We start from the raw sequence: 19,886 nt of genomic DNA on the forward strand, positions 1-19,886 counted from the left end.
AAGTTCAATTTTTTTCTTCAACAGATGTTTACACTTTTTTTTTGTTTATCATGATTTGAAATCATGCAGCACTCTTTAATACTAATCCAACTGAATGAATACTTACACAAACACTTTGGTAATGATCTATCCCATAATCCATTAGCTTTACAGGTCAGTGCAGATGAGCCCAACAGATAAAAGCCCTTCTTGCAATGGTATGCCACACTTGTTCCATATTTGAAACTTTCAGGATAATTCTGCTGTCCATGCCGAATTGCATTTTCCACAAAGCCAGGATCAGAACAGTTCACCACTGTAGGACAAACAGTATTCATTACTGATGCATAATAGCAATATTATAAGTGTAACAATTATTTTCATTACTTTACTAGCAGCTCATGACTGTGGTCCATATGATATCCTTTGTGGGTTTTATTTGGCTTGAATATCAGATATGTTGACTCTAAGTAAGTCTTTAGATTTTTTTGCTTTGAAAGTAATACTAAGATTTTACTCCAGTATTTGTAATAGTCTTGGACATACAAGATCAAAGACAAAAGGGAAATTGGAAGAATATTTTATCATTCTCTTGGTAAGATTAGTTTGGTCTTCTACGTAATTTTATGTGAATGAACCCAAATTAAAAGTAAATCAGTATATAGTTTAAATAACATTACACATTCTTTGTTACTGCTTTTTTTCAATGATTACTGGTCACTATCAGCTAAGTCTAATTCTTTCACTGGGAATATAACTACCATTGTAGCACAAGGATGGATGTGAAAGTCTGTAAAATATACAGTACACTGACAGGAAGCCTTACCAAAATACTAACCAAGATCTGAATGAGCTCATATGTCTGTATTCACAGTGCAATTCTTTCTTACAGAAAGTAGCACAGTTCCCAGAAGCACCACATGCTGCATCCCAATTAACCCTGTTTCTTAAGCAGCTGCACGTGGTGTAGTGCTGTGTAGATGCCATTGTAAAGCTTCTGCTTTTGAAAGTAGCCTGCGTTCTCTGCGTAGTTATAAGTTGCCTTGTAGAAACATATCCCTAAACTCAATTTTTCCACATATGTATATACATTTTAAACATTTGAATCTACATCTGAATCAATGCAAAGTAAAGAAATGCCTGCACTTGTCCTCTGGCATGAAGCCAGTAGACGGTCGCTATGTCTATGCTGTTGTGCTCTGCTGCTCTCCAGACTAGGGAGAATTTTTCTGAACCGCTCATGAGGAATGGTCCTGCTGTCTATATTAACCCCTGAACCGTGCTCCAAACAATTCCTATGAATGTGTCACTTGGATCAGATGAAAAACTTGTTGGAGAACCTTCTAAATAAGTAGAGGCAATTAAGCTCCCATGCCAGAGCACTCTTCATTTTAAAAATACAGATAGATTTAATTTCAAATGCAGAAATGAATATTTCAAAATAATTTTATTTAGCTAAAACTGCTATTATATGGTAATTTGATTCCCAACTTCACAATAACACAATATCAGCATTGTGATCCATCATATCAAAAGCTGATATTCAGGGTTGTATGGAATATTTGTACTGAACTGTACTCAGCTGTACTCAACTGCACAGAACTAAACTCAGATCTTCTGAGATCTATGCCCGTGTTCTAATCAGTACATCAATTTTCAATGAAACTACATATCAAAAAGTAACTGCGTCAAAATAGCACTTTTCTATTCTACTGATATCTACCTATTTTAGCAACTAAATCACTAAGAGTAGCTCTTCCTTTAAATAATCTCTATATAGGTAAAAAGTAAGGAATTGTGTTTTATGACCTTAAAAATGCTCTGGAAAAATATTATACTCCTACCCCAATAGTCCAAATGTGAATTAATATCATTTATGAATATATCAATCATATTCAAAATTTTTCTGCATTAGATATTTTATCCTGGTGCAACTATGACTCCTTGCTGTACTCACATAGATCCACAGTATAGGTGCATGTTTAGTAGCCTGTATTTAGTATCATCCACATTTATTTTAGGTCAGGACTATATTACTAAAAATTCGGCATGTGTAGCTTAAGTAGTGTATACATTTTTACAGTGAGATTTCATTAACAAATACAAAAAACTAGAGGAAATTTGCATGAGGACACACATTACTGACTTTTTTCCCAAGCTACAGGACAAGATTCGTACTGTTTGTCAGGCTTAGTTTCTTGTGATGTTTAACAGGTAAGCGTGCTAAGTTAGCTTACGGAAAGTCAGTATTAGAAAGATGAAGATATGTTACATGAAGATATGCTGGCCTAAAGCTACCAAAGAGCAATTCTAACAAAACTATCTTTGCAAGTCAATAGGGAGAACTGAAAAACTTAATACTCCATGCAAACCAGAAATATGGAATGTTCAAGGAATATACTGCAGTCCCAAAGTATTAATTTGTCTGTGTGATACAGAGTTCTCATTCTTGTACCAGTAGTATTTGTTTAGACAGATTAGTGATGAATGAAATACAGAATAGTCACCGAATGCATAATTTAAGCATGTGCTCTGTGCAACGAAATTCTTGCATCATATATGAAGTCTTATCAAATGATTATGCAAGAGAATATTTCCCCTAAAGTTAAAAAGCAAACAAAATTATGCCTGCAGTGCCATTTAAGATCAGCTATAGATCTTTAAATATATACTCAAGTGTGCTGTTGCTAAGAAGGTCTGCAGTAAGGAGTACTTTAGAAAAGAGTTTGAGTTGGTCGGCATACAGAACTAGGGCAGTATTTTCCCTGATTGCCTTTCACCCTGGGGACTCAGTTGTAAATCACAGTGAGAGCAGACGGAGATTGCTTTCTCTCAATGACACCTGTCAAGGGTTACATGGGAAATGAATTCTGGCAGTCTCGGTTTAGTCTTCTGAGAAAAGCTGGAGAATGCTTCAAGTCTGCCCTGATAACTTTGGAATCTCACACTGAGTAGATTCAAACCCTTGAGGACAAAGAAGTGAAAAGACCATGTCAGAGTCCTTTAGGGCAGCTTTCTGTTAAAAAGTTGAATGAATATCAAAAAAGTACATAATTCACAGTTTTCATTTCTTGTTCACTCTTTTTTTCTTCTTTCATGACAGAAACAATCTTAAGTTTCTTTTATAAAGTTTCATATCTGATCAAGAGTATTTTTAAACTTTTTTTATTTGAAAAGTATTGCATTAATGTTGGTATCTAGAACATATATAGGGACTGACACTCAGTGAATAAAGAATACAGAACAGAGAATAAAGAATAGAGAATTCACTCTGACTTTATGACAAGTTCTTTCTTTTGAAAGCAGTGCTTATGCAAGCATAGTGACAAAATTGCCAGTAAATGGAATTTTAGTAAAGTTCAATTCAAAGTCAACAGTATGCAAGAATGATAACTTCTCAGATTTTGCCAGGTATTACAATAGAAAATTGATCAGAAAGATAAAATACTTACCTATTATTTTTCTCTGCATGTTTTGTCTATATGCAAATTCATTTGTGGGCATCTACGTACAAGTAGTATCAACACAATAACTTTTGTCAGAATAGTAGAAACTCCGTGGTCATGTCTTAAAGTCTTTTTATATTTTTTCTTAATCAGAGCATTGTTTTTCACATGGAAGAGGAACTCTATTCAGTTGCCTCAAAAGATGTTTCTACTACCTTTTGAGGTGTCTTTGCCTGATTTCTAGGCAGATTTCCCTTCAGAGAGGTGCAGAAATAATTTTAAGTTGTGTGTCATCTCTGCCGAATTCAGCTAAATATCTCAGAAAATTCATAGCATCTCCCATGGCACCTCACTTCTTTATTTAGGAAACTTAGTGCTAATTGTCGTTTTGAAGGATATCAACATGCTATTAACATGAATGGATTAGTTATCTCTGACATTTAAAGTATAAAAAAGCCACAACAAAGGCCTCTGACTTTGGAAAAACAAAACTGAACAAAACACAACATTTCTCAGCTTATATGAATCCTTGATACCACCATAGATGAAAAATTGCTTAAATTCAGAGCTGCTTTGTCTGGGGATGAGAAGAATTGGTCATCAGTCTCAATCTCTCCCACCTTTCTATCAGCTGCCATCAGAAAGGTTATTTTTCTTGTCAGTGAAGGAATGATGGTTCAAATTATATACTCACTAAAGAAAACAATAAAATTGGGCATTCCTTGTAGATACTAGATTCTTGATAAGACAAAAAAGTCTAATTAAACTTTTCAAGAAACTATCAGTACTGAGATAATCAGCACAAAAGCAGTATAAATAGAGGCTTGAATTCTTTATTACTAATAAATAGTCTGAACTTACTGATAGAGACTGAAGAACGTGAGCTAACACACACCTTCACAACTTTGCCAAACAGATCCTCTGAGCAAAATATTTCCAGTTTTAAGAAGCATATTTTTCATAGGAAAAAAGCTCTTAAATCTCATTTATAAGAAGATAAAAGATATGACTCTGCCTTAATACAGGCAGTAAGTGATAGGCCAGTCTATCCAATGCCAAAGTAAAGAAATCCTAACAAGAAAATCTTCTTCTTGCAAAGATGTGGTTAAGTGTGGTGTTGAATATGGTAGCATAATACATGGAAAAATGACCTGCAGCACAATCAGGAGTGCAGAGCCCTGATGAGACCATCTGATTCAGTTCTCATTTTGGTGGTTGTCATAATGAAAATTAGAAAGCATAGAGATTGTCTTTCTGTGCTTCCAAAGACAAAATAGAAAGTGGTTCCAAACTGCTAATGACAAAAAAAATCCACACTGAACATACTTGGTTTAGGATTTAGTATTTTCATACTAAATCCTCTGGCACAGCACATTCAGGCTCACCAAGTCCTACTCAGGCAGGTTTGCAGAAAAGAACAGAGATTTGGGTATTGGAAATTTTCTGACGCCATTTGATTCCAGTTTAAAGGCAAGCAACTGACTACTTGACCTATTCTTTATCAAATAAATAAGGGTAGAGTCCATGTAGAGAGGAAAATGTTCTATCTCACAAATTATGAGTTTAAAATCATACTTCAATAACCTTGATATTCCAGACAAGACTACTGTAAATCTTTAAAAAATACTAAATATATCAATAGGATTAAACATAAAATTTAAAACAGATACTATTGTTTAAATAATTCAAAAAATTTGGGGTTTCTATCTCACAAAGTACCTGAACATCACAATATGCCATATTTTCGCTTGCGACAGAAGCAGTGGGAACATAGTTTTTCCGAGGCATAGGTATTTTAAAGATCGTGTTACCTCAGAGCACAGGTCCAAATCCAATATTAAAAAAATGCGTACGTTTTTAGAGATTAAAAGTCTCACTTGCTGAACCAAAAGAGTTAAATAGAATAGATTAAATAATTCTTAAATTACCAAAATAACAGCATTATGGAATAGAGGGAAATATCACTGCAAAGCAGTTCAATGCTTTCAGTGTACAAACATATTGAAATCCTTTGTTTCATAGAAGTAGCATATATGATCTTTTGTGTGCATTGCTTTTTTGTCAGCCAAGAAACCTCATATAATTTCCTTGGTAAACTTCTTGCCCATAGTTAATTGGTTAACCTGCTGCTGACACAACAGATTGAAGCAATGTATCATTGCAAAGGGGTGCCTAAGAACTGCCCAGATTTATTTTCTGTAAGTATCAAGGTATAGTGTGCATGCATGGTAGCTCAGTTGCAACATTAATATAAAATAAAATACAATAAAATAAAATAAAATAAAATAAAACAAAATTTCTTCAATAGCTTCAAGCAGCAATCTTTAATTTGTAGTACTTCATATAGAGTCTCAAGTAAGTGAAGCCAAGTTCATTATTTACTCAGGTGAACTCAAGTGAGGTTCGAAAGAAAGGTCATATGTAAAATCTCTGTTGGATTAAATGACACAGTTTTACTAGGAACATCAGTCCTTTCCCAGCAGAATATTTAAGGACCTGAAAGATTTACTTTCTTTGTACACAAATTCGTGATTCATCAATAACAATGAACTTTAGAACAAATATTTTCCACCCATTAAATAAAAGGCAATTTTATAAGTAAAGTCATATGCCAAAAGAAGTGCTATTACTTGCTTTAGTGAAGTTCTAATCAATTCATTAAGCAATATAGTTGGTGTATATGTAGTCTTTAGTCATAAATTGTACAGAATCACAGAATACTTGAACTTGGAAGGGACAGCTAAAGAGTTTGCCCAGGGCTTTGTCCAGTCAGGTTTTGAATGTTGATAAGAATGGACACTCCACAATGTCTCTGGGAAATCTGTTTGTGTGTTTTACCACTCTCACATTTAAGAAGTTTTTTCTTATGTTTTATTTTGTGCCTTTTGCATCACATCCTTGCAGTGGGCACCAGTGAGAAGTCTAGCCCTCTTTTTTCACACTCTGCCTTAGATAAGAGTAGATGATCAGCAAGATTCCCCTTCTCTCCTCTAGGCTGAATAACCCCAGCCCTCGATCTCTCTTCAAATCACGGTTGAGTCCATGTGGGAACTTTGTGTTTCCCGAAAATGTACTTAGGAAAGGGCAAAATACACCAGAGAGGAGGCCACACACACAAAGATAAAAATAAAATAAAAAAAAAAAAGGAAAAAAAAATAAGAAAAGTGAAAAGTAACAAAGGGAACACTGAGTTTAGAAGAGAGAGCGGTGCATAAAGGAGTAGATAATCTCTGCAGCCCTGTGGAAAATGCACACCAGAGAAGAAAAACAAAGTGAGAAGAAAGGAACAGCAGAGAGAAACTGCTACATACCAATTACAAGGTCAACTCACTATGCTAGCTTAAAATAAGAAGCAATAACAATTATCTAGACAATAGAGCATTTTAAATGTAAGTAAGAAGTAAAAATCTCCCAAATTTCTAGATCAGAGATGCATGTAGCTTGTCAATGGCATAGAACTACTCTAACACTGACATGCTTAAACTGAAGTTACTATTCCCTTTATGCAACGACTGAATATCTTTTGGTGCACAAACATATTTACAACAGTTATTTTTACTTTAGACAGTATATTCCTCTCTAGAAGCCAAAATTAGGTTTCTTAGAGAATTTGCAAACTTCATGACATCTTTTTCAAACAGTTTAAATCAGTTAAACTCAGTCCCTGAGGTGAGAAGCTACAGCTGGTGACTGCCAGCTAGTAAAGTGCTCTAGGCTCTCACGGGGTGCATGGAAGGGGGAACAAAAGGGGAAGTGACAAAACTAACTGGATCCTCACAGTTTGTGATGGAAGAGATACAAGACACTCACTGAAAAATATATGTTGCTGTAGAGAAAGAAATTCTAAGTGAAGAACGAAGTGAAGAAACACTGAGTGAATAGCAAAAGTCCAGGTTTACACCACCTACATGAGAATAGACAAAACTGTAGATACTCAGCTGAGGAACTCTGGGTCACTGTTCTGGTAGGAGTTTCCTATGGTTAAGCGAATGGATCTTGGCAGAGTTGCATCTATAATACTCACTCCTTTCAGAAAACCAATCTCCCTAAACAAGATTTCAGACCATAAATTGGCCTGGATCAAACACAAATTCATGTGATAAATTAAAAAAGGAAAATAAAAGTGGACAGGAGAGACAACTGAAATGTTGTAGTAACTGTAAGTGTCCTAATTCTTGGGTTCTTATTTTTTAAATCTTCTCAGTCATTGCATTATTTTTCCTCTTTCACTTTGATTTGTTTTCCTTTTAAGGAATGTAGTAGAGTTCAGTGTAAATAGTTGAGTAACTCAGATTGTAAATGGGCTTGAGCTTCAGCAAAGCTACTCAATCTCTCCCTCTGACAGTCAAACAGAGTAGATTCAGGCTGCATCTACAGGATAAGTGTAAAAGTGTGTGTTTTCAACAAATAAAATCTCACTTAAATGCCTCACAGATGAGATGGAGGAGTTCGTTCACTAAAGTCTAGCAAAACAAAGCAGTATGAAAGGGAAAAAAAATACACGAGCCTAAACAGAAACAGTTTGCTAATTCCTGTTTCTCTGTTCCAATAATTATATTGCTATGCTAGTTAACTCACTTGAATAAATTCTGAGGGTAGTGACTGAGGGAATTGCCATCTCTTTATTGTTTTAATGAGAATGAAAGATCTAATTCCACACACACTGAGCTTGAAATTGCATCAGCCAGCTCTGAAACAATATGATGAGCTAATCACCAAAGATAATTATTATTCTTAGGAACAACAATTGTAATACAATAAGATTTTTAATAAACCAACAGGTGGAGATAATAAAGATACAATAGCTGAAGTTAACTTCTTATTAGTCCCAATGTTTGTATCTTTAGCATGACTTCGCTGACTGCAATTTCCTTTAGCCCATAAAGGACAAGTTACAAAGAACAAAAAGCATACTTACATTGATTGAACATTTTTCCTGTGAAAGAAAATACTCAAGAAAAGCTTACTAGCCACTGCATTTCCAGAGAAATTTTTGTGTTCTATTTCTTTGCATGTTCCATAGTGGGCATAATAATCACATTCTTTCCAGACACTAAGCATTTTTTAATACGGTTTTGGTTTACATATTTGGAAATTAGCACTTATTAAAATTTGTAAATGAACCCAGACAATTCCAGCTTTGAATATGACCAGGAACAACATTATTAAATTAGAGCCATAAATTAGAACCTACATTTCCTTCTGGAGCCTTCAAGAAAAAAGCACTGAAGGATATACAGTGTCTCAGGACTTTTTCTCCAGGCTGTTGAGAGCTTTCCGTATATTTTACATGATTCACCTCATGTCTTGCCTTTCACCTCTCTGTCAATTTGCATCTATTTCATAGTCAGAAGATATTCAGTCTGCCTCCGTGATTTAGAAGAAAATAATGTGCGATAACTTATTGGATTCAGCATTGAGAAAGCATGTACTACACCAGTAGAAGCTATTTTGGGGCATATGACATTGAAACAACCCAGTGAACAGATTGTAGGTGTCTGATAAAGATATTGGTGGAACAGAGCAAAGACTAGATATTATGTCCATATTCTGCAATAATAGCCAAAAGTTAAAGAAAAGAAATTAAAACAGTTGTCATAATGGAAGGAGTGAAAACAGACTAATTTCAGAGACTTGCTTCCCTTTTATTCTTAATTACATTACTGGCATCTGGGTAAATAAATCAATCTGAGAATTCTAGACTGTGTTTTAAAATGGTTTCTCTTTGTCCATCCCTAATATGTACATTTGATACACATTTTCTCATAACACAAACCATTTGCTTCATTCTGATCTCTCAAACATGTCTATTTTACCCATAGCATACCAGTAATTAAGCTCAGATAAGTCTTTGCAAGAAAACCAATCAGAATTAAATCTTACTTTTTTTTTTTGTGGGGAAAGAAAAATCAAGTACAAAAGTTATGAACATATCTCAGATATTGCTAGGAAATACAGAAAAATTAATAGTGCTTTAATGCATAAATATTCAACTGCATAACTATGTTTTAATAGGAGTAATCAATCGTTTATGGAAAGTATACTAAAATGCATCTAGTTCATACTAGACAGCCAACTGTGATTTATTAAGGTAATATAACTTTTCTGATACAAAGTTCACTTTATATGTTTATAAACTAAATACTAGGGATTGCAGTCAGAACTTCGGGGTAAAATACTGAAAAGCCTAGGCTTCCTCAATTCCCAGCCCTAACTAAAATTTCCAATGTGGAAAGGAAAAAACTCAAATAAAGATGGCAATAAGTTCCCAAAGGTCAGGCTTACGAAGTATATCCTGGTATTTTGAAGGCAGGGTAAAGGAGGATCATACCTGAAATAAGTAATTAGAGAACAAAGAATGTAAGAGATAGTTTCTTACCTCGGCAGTTGGGTAAAGGGCTACTCCACTGCCCGTTGCTCCGGCACTGTGCTCGAGAAGCACCCTGAAGTAAGTATCCAGCATTGCAAGTAAAATTGACAACATCATTTAAATTGAACTCACTGCCATTAGTCATTCCATGAGCTGGATTCCCGGGATGTCCACATGTGATTGCTGTTAGAAGAAAAATAGGCAGATTAGCATCCAGAGAATGACTTGCTGGTTGAGCTCCTTTAGGGTTTGGGGTATTTTTGTTGTTTTGGTTAGTTAGTTTGTTTGTTTGTTTCCCTTCTGGATTTGTTGTTGATATTTATACAGGAAATTTAAGAAAAAAAATTAGGATATACTTACTCAGAATTCTTAACTGCCAGAAGAAAAATCTTAATTTTTCAATAAAACTTTTAGAACCTACTTTTTACTTCATGTTGAAAGTTGTAATAAAAATAATTATATATATACATATATGCTTTTTGATACACATCTGATCTGTATGAGACCTTAAAAATGCATATCATTTGCTATATTCCTACTAATGCAAATAAAAGAAAAACTTTTTTTCCCTGCATACTTAAAAATGTAATAGGAACAAAAAGCCAAATTTGATGCACTACTTCAGAACATTCTGGAGTTCTGAAGCATCCCTATTCTAAAGGTCTTGCATTGTTTTGCTTAAGTAGTGATTTTTTTAATCTGATTTTCTTATGACAATAAATAAATCATTGTTGGGAGTAAGTCTTTCCCATTATGTGTATTATTTGTGTTGATTGTGTTAAAATAAAACTTGTAAAATAAACTTATTATGGTCAAGCTCTAGGTTTCCATGTGACAAGATATTAAAATATTATAGAAAATATAGAAACCATAGATACTGACAATGTAAAATCAGAATGTATACATACACACACATATAAACACAGAACTTTTCAACTTTGTTCTAGTGCTAATGATGTTTCTCATACTCAAATAAATACACTGTACACAGGTTTATCTTTTTCATTTGAATTTGTTGTGCTGCTACTCAAAGGAACTAATGGAAAATCTTCATATTTCCTGTTTACTCTAATAAGAAGCAAGTGAAAAGATCTTTCAGAAAATACATGCCCAAGCCCTAACCCTCCCCCCCAGCTTTGTCCCTTTCTTTTAAAGGAATTTTATTCACTGCACAGTAAAATGAAACCACTAAAAGTAATAATGCTAGCTGGTGACATTTCTCCTTTGATGAATACAAATCACTTGAAGATATAAATAGGATTTTAAAAGGACAACTACACTTGGCAGTTATTTCCTGCAGCTGTATACAGTTAAAAATTTTCATTTTACCCCTGAGAAAGAAAATACTGAATATTTTGAAATCTAATGACTTACCAGTAATATAAATGAAATGAAATAAAGATACTAAAATGTGTTGAATAGAAAAGCTGATCATCTCAGTGACTTTCTCTGTGTAGACAAAAATACTTCTGTCTGAATTGCAGACATCTTAAAAAATAGAGCATTGAAATAATTGATATAAAAGCTCCATTAAAAATAACAAAAAATGTATAAAAATGGGGATCTTTATTAAAACTGAAATAAAAATAAAATCAACTACATAATAAAGTAGTACAATAAAAAACAGCAAAATTGCACTTGGTTACGATAAAATGGCTGATGGTCCAGAAAATGTCAGAAAATCTTCCATGCAAAGGATGAAGGATGTAAGAGTAGGAAAGACTCGTCAATTCTAGAAATTAATTACAGGATTTTCAAAACAGAAGAATTAAGAGCAAAAAACCAAATCCTATTAAAGGGTATAAAAAAGTTAAAATATTTTCTGACAGATGTAGCATAATTTGATGCCATGCCTAGGTTTGCACTGGTAGGCCTACTTGAAAAAATGGGCAGTCATCATCAAAACTGCACAGATGAACAGTATCCCAGCTTTGTTCACGAAACAGTGAAAATATACAAAGGAATTTTTTATTTCTGGTGAAAAAAAAATAGGGGAAAGGCTTAGTAAACCCACTTAACATAAAAATTATGCCTGGAGAAAAAGAGAGAAAGCAATAGGTTAAGTTACACAGCTGCAGCCTGCAGTTCAACCCATTTCAATGTCTATGTCATCCTGTTTCTGAAACAACAGAAATCAGAAAATACTGAGTGTAGTTAATCCATCTGTGCTAGATTAGAGACAGGATCATAATGAGCACCTCATTCAAAGACCTCATTCAAATTCCAATCAACTGTTAATGTTTAATTATGTTTAAAATAGTAGCAATAATTCAGTGAAAAACTAATCATACTTACGGACACACACAGGAGTTTGTCCAGACCACTTGTGATCCTGTAGGCAAATTCTGACAGATGTACCAACAAGCCGAAAGCCAGGATTGCACTGGTAGACCACAGTGTCACGATAACTGAAACCATCTCCACTAATATGACCATTTACAATTGGGTCCGGAGAACCACAGTGACCAGCTACAATAAAAGAACAACCTACTAAAAACATATATTTTGACAATCTTTGCCAAAATTTACAAGAAAAAAAAATCAACTTTCAATAAACAATATATTTAGAGTCAAGTACTGCACCGTGCAGAACAAGTTCTCAGGTATAAAACCTACAAATGATATTTCTTGTACTTTTTTGAAGAAGAAAATCACGAATAACAGAGAGGAGAACTCTATGATAAAATAATAGTATGAGTTTGAAAGTTAAAGACCTCACACTTCTCTAAGCAAAATGACAACCTTAATAAGACACTTCACCCTTAAAAAAAGTAGAGGGTAGATATTTCAAAGTGTACTGTCCAAATTGGAAAGCAATATAAGGAAGAGTTTACTATAATTCTTTCATGAATATGAATTTATAAGCATTTTCCAGACAGATGAAGGCATAGAAAGGAAGCAACATCTACCAGCACTGTTTCCTCCTTATTTCAGCTGCTGTTAAAAAACACAGAATGCATTACTCCAGGATAGTAGCAGTCTTGGCACTAAGTAATACTTTAATTCTTTCTGGATTTTTCATTTTGTTTGAAAACAGAGTTGCCGAGCAGGAAACTATTTCTCTTCTTCTGATTAAGGAGGAGAAAAAAGTTCATTTTTTATGACAATTGCAGTAATTTCATCTGAGACTATGCTAAATCTTCATTTTGAGAGGGGAGGACTGGGACCTGAGGATCATGACTGCAGCTAGAATGGTGGGAGGTGTGTGTTATCTTTTGTTTCACGCAGGCTATATCCATCAACAGTAACTTGTTTGTAACTTATCTTCTTTGAGATTTAGTCTACTTTCTAATAAAGCTCCTTTAATAATGCTAGACAGTGTATACACTCACACTTAATGGCTTCTCTGAAACACAAGAAGGATAAAACATGCCACTTGATTTGGATTTTTATATGTATAGGATTATTATAATAATCCTAATTGTAGGATTGATGATGCCTATCAGGACACATTGTGGTACTGTTCTGCAAATTTGTGGACAAAAGTATGAATGCAAGCTTTTCAAACCCAACTTCTTACACAGCTACTCTTCCCCTCACAACAGGGAATATGAAAACAGAGAGTAAGTAACAAGGACATTGAAAGCATATTTTTCTTCTTGAAATGTCTCATGAAAAATTCATCTTACTGTTCTCAGTCCAAATTAGTAATATGATCCTTCTTACCGTTTTCTCTCCTCCAGCCTCACCCAGCCTCTCCTTGTCTCTCATGTACTCTAGACCCTAAACCCATGATAGGCCCTTTCCCTGAGTTTGCTTCAGTTTCCCATCTCTCTCTTATATGGTGGAAGACACAAAAACTACACACGATTTTCCACATGTGTGTTGAAGAGGAAATAATAATCATGACCTGCTGACTACACTGCTGTTCCTACAATCCAGTCTGTGATATTTTTACTGCAAAGCCACACCTTTAACTCTTAGTGGGCCTCTCCACTCAGTCACCTGGGCTGCCTTCTGTAAAGTTTGTCTTTACCCAGTCAGTTCCAGGTCAGTACTCAGGAAACGCATTATTCTAGGCAAAGTGAAGGATTATGTATTTGTCTTTGCTGAACTTTAGGAGTTACCTGTTGGCCCATTCCTCCAAATTCTGAAGATCCTTCTGTTTAGCAGTGCTGATATCCATGTAATAACTATTCTCCCATCATATGCTGTCATCCACAAACTTGTTGAGGCTGCATCCCAGCCTGTTATCCAAATCACTGACAGAGGCTGAATAGTATGGGCCTCAGTATTCATTCTCAGTATCCACTGGCTACTAGTCACATTTCAAATCAAGAAACACTACCCTCAGACATTGTTTGTTCAATTACTTTCCATCCATTTTGCAGTCCCCTCATCCAGTCCCTGTCTTCTTAATTGTCTACAAGGATACTGTGGGATACTTTCAGAAGTTTTGCTACAATAATACAAAGTGAAAGAAACCTACTGCTGAAATCTACATCCAATGAGACAGTCGTTGGAAAAGGCAGCAAGATTAAGGTTTGCTTTTGATTGTTCCATCCTGCCTGTTCCCAATTATCTCTTTATTTTACTTATGCCTGGAAATTGACTTAATTCCTGATACTTGCTCTCTAATTTTTTTCCAGGGACTGAGGTGAAATAGAAAGAAATAAGTTTGATTTGTAAAAAATTTCTAGACCTAAATAGTGAAGAACTGAAAACCAGTTGATACGTTGAAGCCAAACACAGGGAACCACAGGGAATTTCAAGAGGAAAAATAGCTGAGATGTGCCAACAGTCACAGAGTCAAATGCAAATTATTATGCCTTTTCTCTGAAATGGAGATTTAACAAGTTGCTGGACTTACTATGTGAGCAATTTCATCTATAGATATTTCTAATTACTGTATTTAATAATTTTTTAGGAAATTTTGCCTCATTAAATAAAATATTCCAACAAGTCAAGAACTGAAAGAGCATTCCAATGACATAAAATGTATGTAATTTTCTCATCAACTAAAATTAGAAAAAAATATAAGAAGACTGTGAGTGGATTTTTTAATAAAATATGCTCTCGAGAAATCTGCAAAACCTGTAAATTAAGAAAATTTTTCATATGGGTCAAGGTTAGTTCAGTAGTTTTATTGTAAAATACTTGGAAATCAAGATACAAATAATTCTATTTATTTTAATAAGAATTTGAAATATAAGCAATATCACAATATCATACTGTGATTTACCTAGAATTATCAATTAGAGGATCTGATATTTTTACAAAAGTACAGTCTGCAGTAGCATTTTTTCACATTGATAAATCTAGAGAATTATACATATTATAATTAATAATGAAGTAGATTATATTTAACTTAAGATTTTAAAGAATCTCCTTGACTTGTTTATTTGTAATTTTGCACCTGAAAGTCATAAAAAGTCAGTGAAAAAAAAAATCTGTTCAGAAAAACACATTGATCCATGATTAAGTGCCACTAATCATACAGAGGGAGTTAGGTAATCCTAAAAGTTTCCAATTTACTCTCTGTCCTACATGTGATCACTCATACACACAAAACATGGATAAAAACACGTTTTGTGACTTATAGATGCAATTTATTTTTGTAAGGAAAAAAAGGGAAGAGATAAAATATCAGCAGTGTGAGTAACTGAGTGAAATTGAAAGAAATTTTACCTAACAATTCATATTTATCTTTGCATAACTAAGAAAAAAATACATGAATACATATAATACTAACAACCTGAAGACTTAGGGTTCATATTTAGCCTTAGACTCATTAACTACAGTCATTGATTTTAGTTTTCTTTTGAGACAAATAATAAGGATTTGACAAACTCTTTCCCATGGTACATGGGAAAGTAGAAATTAGTGTACTCATCTGCCCTGAAATCATAAATTAATTCTACACAGACCAGTGGGTAACATAAAGTGATGCATATTTTCAATTACAGCTGTCCTGAATTACATTCATGCAGGTATAGTATAGGTAAAAAGCAACTCTAACTCATTACCATTCCTTTGAAAGGAAAAGGCTCATTCAGAGCTCCCTGGGTGTTTGCCTCCTGATTTTTACAGGCTTCAGGTAAGTCCTAAAGGCACCTCTGGAATAAATTTGGGACACGTTGTCCTCAAAATTTAGGAATACACCACTAGCAGCATTCACATCTCACTTTAAAGTTTAAGAATTTATCTTTCCTGAATTCACTCTGGAGGAACCTGCATAGTTCCATTGACCTTGTTGGGAATTTAGGAACTTAGATTGTACTCTAAATTGCATCTAAATTAGATGTCTAAAGTACATGTTTTGAATACACCTTATGTGAGAGAGTGTAAGAGAGGCAGGGAAGGATTTAGTAGCAGAAGTTTGACTTTCTGCAGTATGCATGTGATAATGCAAATTTAGACTTTCACAATCCAAGCTGTGCAGTATTTTTGGCACTATAGACCCTGTCTGATTTTGAAATAGCAAAGATTAAGTAATGATTAATGACCTGCCAGCTCTGAATGTGAACTTTTTTTGTCTAATGAGGTAAATCCATGTGTTTAACAGTTCTAAGCTGCATATGAATGCATAGGGCTGCATTCAGCAATGAAATCAATCAAATAGAAACCAAAGTCCACCAAAGTTTTTAGAAAAAGAATTGGGAAGTATTGTAAGACAAGCATTGCTTTTATTGCAGTAATAGTTCCTGAAAGAGGTCCTGTGCTCATTACAAGTGGGACTAGATCTGTAGAAATAATTTTAAACACAGAATGCAGATAGTCAGGTGGGAAAAAAAAAAGTTTTTAGTTATGACCAAGGGGATAAAATAGTAGTGGATACCAATTTCAATGTGAATTTGTAAAAAACTGAAACAGAAAAAATCCAACAGGAAATTACTCCTGCAGAGGAAAAGGATGAATTCATATAAATTAAATTCAAGCTGTATATAGAAATAGTCTTTCCTAACTATGAAAATAAAATGGAATTGTTCACTATGCACTATGTACTGAGGCTACTGTGAACAGCTAATATTCTGGGGTATTCAGTGCAAAATTTATTTCTCAATATCAGAATGGAAGAAACCTCTTTTCCAGCCTTCCATGGGCAAGAGTAATTTATAATACAAACAGAATCCATTGAGATATGTGTATGTTGACAGCCAAATTATCCAAATTAGCCTGTCAAAAAAAACCCAGTACCTAAGTCCTAAATACTATTATTATTGATCAGATTATGAAGTGGTATATCAGGTTATTCAAAATGAATGAATGTTAACACATATCTTTATGCTTGAAATCATTATATGCAGGTGTCAGGCAATACTCTGGCAATGAATGGTATAACACATTGCAAAAATCTACAGGGCTAATAGCTCTTTTCTTTTTTTTTTTTTTTACAATCTAGTTTACATGCTTGCAACAGAAGAAATGGCTATGGAAAATACTCTTACAAATACAAATTTTGGAGCTGTTGGATCTTCACAGTTGCAGTTCCATCATATTTTAAAGTTCAGTCAGCCTCAGTCCAGGGATAATCTGACACTAAGAGAAAGCTGATGTGTTTTCAGATTCAATCACCTGTATAGTTCCACTGTGGAACTGATGAACTTATGTATGTGAAAAAATAATGACAAATCATAACATTCCCCTAACCAGCACTTCAGCGCAATTCTTATTCCTAGGTAAAAAAAGATTTATTTTACCCCTTTGCTGCTCTAAATATTAAAAAAGGTAGCAATTAGTGTACTCTGTTTATGCCTTTATTTCCTAAATCAAAATGACATAATTCTTAATACGGCATATTTTAAAATAAAAAATAATGGCTTGAAAATATATCAAACTAGATAATTGTTCTTTTTCACAACATTTTCCAGAAGTAACTGCATCTTGCTGGGAAGTCTGTAATAATGAATTGACATTTAGAAGTTGGGTTAGCTCTATGAGGCAATGGTCACAATTTTTGACCACAAGTCCCTGTTAGGGCGCCATTTGAGGTGCTTGTTGTTGCACGAACCCCACTACTCACACCATGGAGTGGGAGAGCAAGATTAAGATTTATTATAAATACAGTGCTTAAAATGTGTCACATGATCTTTCAACCAACGACATTAAAGTACTTCATTGAGCATGCGTGAGAGCCCAGAAAATTGCAAGTCCCAAAATCCTTTGCTACATTTCTTCCTGCTACACTCCATATCTTGAGAGCTGACATATTGTAAAATTATATCCGCAAAAATTGTAATACAAACATTACTGTTGCAAAATTAAGAAGTTAATTAGGAATATATTATGAAAGATTATAAAATCTTAATTCAGATCAGAATACATTATATCATGCTTTTTTTTTTCTGAAAACATTCTGTCTTTATTTTCCTTTCTTCTACAGACTAGTATCTGAATCAAAAGAAAGAAAAAGGCAATCAACGGGGTAAGCAGAGCACAAAGTGTGAGATTTTATCTCTGACTTGGAGGAGACTCACACATTTCTGTATTTCTCCTTTACCCCACCAAATTATCTGCTCTATATTGATGAAGAATAGAGTTAATATGGAACTGATAAATTCACTTTCTTTTTCATGAAGTTTAGATTATTATGCTTTTGTCTGTTAGTGCATTATTGTTTTGTAACTTGCAACCTGTTTAGGAAATATTTTCTCTAAAAGTATTTTCAGGCATTAAAGATCTCCAGAAATGCAGGATGTTGTCACTAGTACTCTGTTAAAACTCATGTTTATCTTATGATACCTGCTATTCGTAATAACCTTCTAATATGAAATTTATGATACTTGGAACTTGTTTTTTTGAAGACATGATTGAGTTGGTATGTGGTCCCATCACACCTGGTTATTGTGATGCAGATGTTCTCCTTTTAATAGATTATTCTACCAGGAGAATGTTGATGTGTTTTAAAATGCAGCTCTGGTTTGCTATGTTTTGCTCTGGAGAACTGTAACCATTTCTTTCAGCTTTGCATCTTGGTGAGAGCAAGAACTCAAAGCTCAATAAATGCAAATACCCTTTATGATAGTTCTATGAAGTATCTTTGCTTTGATAGTTAATACAAACCAGCATAGACTTATTAGTTGTGTCTATAGGGTAATGAACACCAGCAACCTAATATGCCAAAGGTCTATCTGAGCACAGAAACACTGTGACACTATTAATATTGGGAAAGTTAAAAATGGAATCAGGTGCCTAAGAATTCTAACCAACCATTTGATATTAGTTCTTTAGGTATATGTAAAACTTCTTTCTCACTTTATTTTTACTTGGTTCATGCAATGACAACATCAGGGTTTCATGGATGGCATGAAGGTTTAAAGAAATGATGCTCAGATTTTTTTTTTCCCCTGTTTTGATTTGAATAATTTCTTGAGAAAAGACAAACTGTTAGGTTTAAAATGTACTAGACAGGCATATTTTCTGCTAAAATGATGTGGTGAGGCAGCAGAGAAGAAAGGTGCTTTTTATCAGAGGTGGAACTCTGGAGAAGAAAGAGGAGATTCCTCCTTTCCTGAGAGCAAGTGAGTACATTTAGCTATAAGGCAAGAAGAAAATCTGCAAAATGAGGGCAGACAAAGCAAATGACAGATTCCATAAATAAATACACTGTCCACAATCAAGGATAAACCCACTACTGATCCTCAAAAGTTACTCAAAAAGAAAACCTTTTTCTTATGTCTATATTAGGAGTGTAAAGTAATATGAGTAGATCTGAAGAGAAAAAGAGTAGGGATGAGAACTTAAGATCCAAAATGCATAAATCCTAGGGTTTGAAAGAGTGTTAATTTTGCTTCACTTATCTCTTGTTTGCTTTCCTTGACTAAATGCTCAATATGGTGAACGCTCATTTGCAGTTGGAATGTATCAGGAATGCTCCTGAACTGAAGCTTATCTTACAACTTAGTTTCATCATATACACTGTTCCACAGAGAAAAGTGCTGGGAATGTGGATAATAATTGGAGTCACTTAAAAACCCAACTGGTTTGAAAAGCATTGCAACAATATAAAATATAATTTAATTTCTAATAAAAAGATATATGCTAGTAGAATAGCACAAAATCATATGCAGTACACAGTATTTCCATATTTAAGATACCTTTATTTTTCATTGATTTAAAAAAGTTGTTGCTTGGTAAGCATTAGTCCTTGA

At 34.1% G+C, this 19,886-nt stretch overlaps 1 protein-coding gene across 1 annotated transcript in view; it reads right to left on the reverse strand.

Annotated features, from left to right (window-relative positions):
• CSMD1 (CUB and Sushi multiple domains 1) overlaps window positions 1–19,886 on the reverse strand; it is a gene marked incomplete at its 5' end in the record, with an annotated part of 865,314 nt that overhangs the window by 40,228 nt on the left and 805,200 nt on the right. The window contains 3 exons of the mRNA XM_018088901.3: window positions 107–295; window positions 9,805–9,978; window positions 12,091–12,264. Coding sequence (XP_017944390.2) covers window positions 107–295; window positions 9,805–9,978; window positions 12,091–12,264 — 537 coding nt within the window. The remainder of the gene's footprint in view (window positions 1–106; window positions 296–9,804; window positions 9,979–12,090; window positions 12,265–19,886) is intronic.

The sequence above is a fragment of the Manacus vitellinus genome, unplaced genomic scaffold, assembly GCF_001715985.3.
Source record: "Manacus vitellinus isolate BGI_N305 unplaced genomic scaffold, ASM171598v3 scaffold_11_pilon, whole genome shotgun sequence".
In the NCBI taxonomy this organism is placed as follows: Eukaryota; Metazoa; Chordata; class Aves; order Passeriformes; family Pipridae; genus Manacus; species Manacus vitellinus.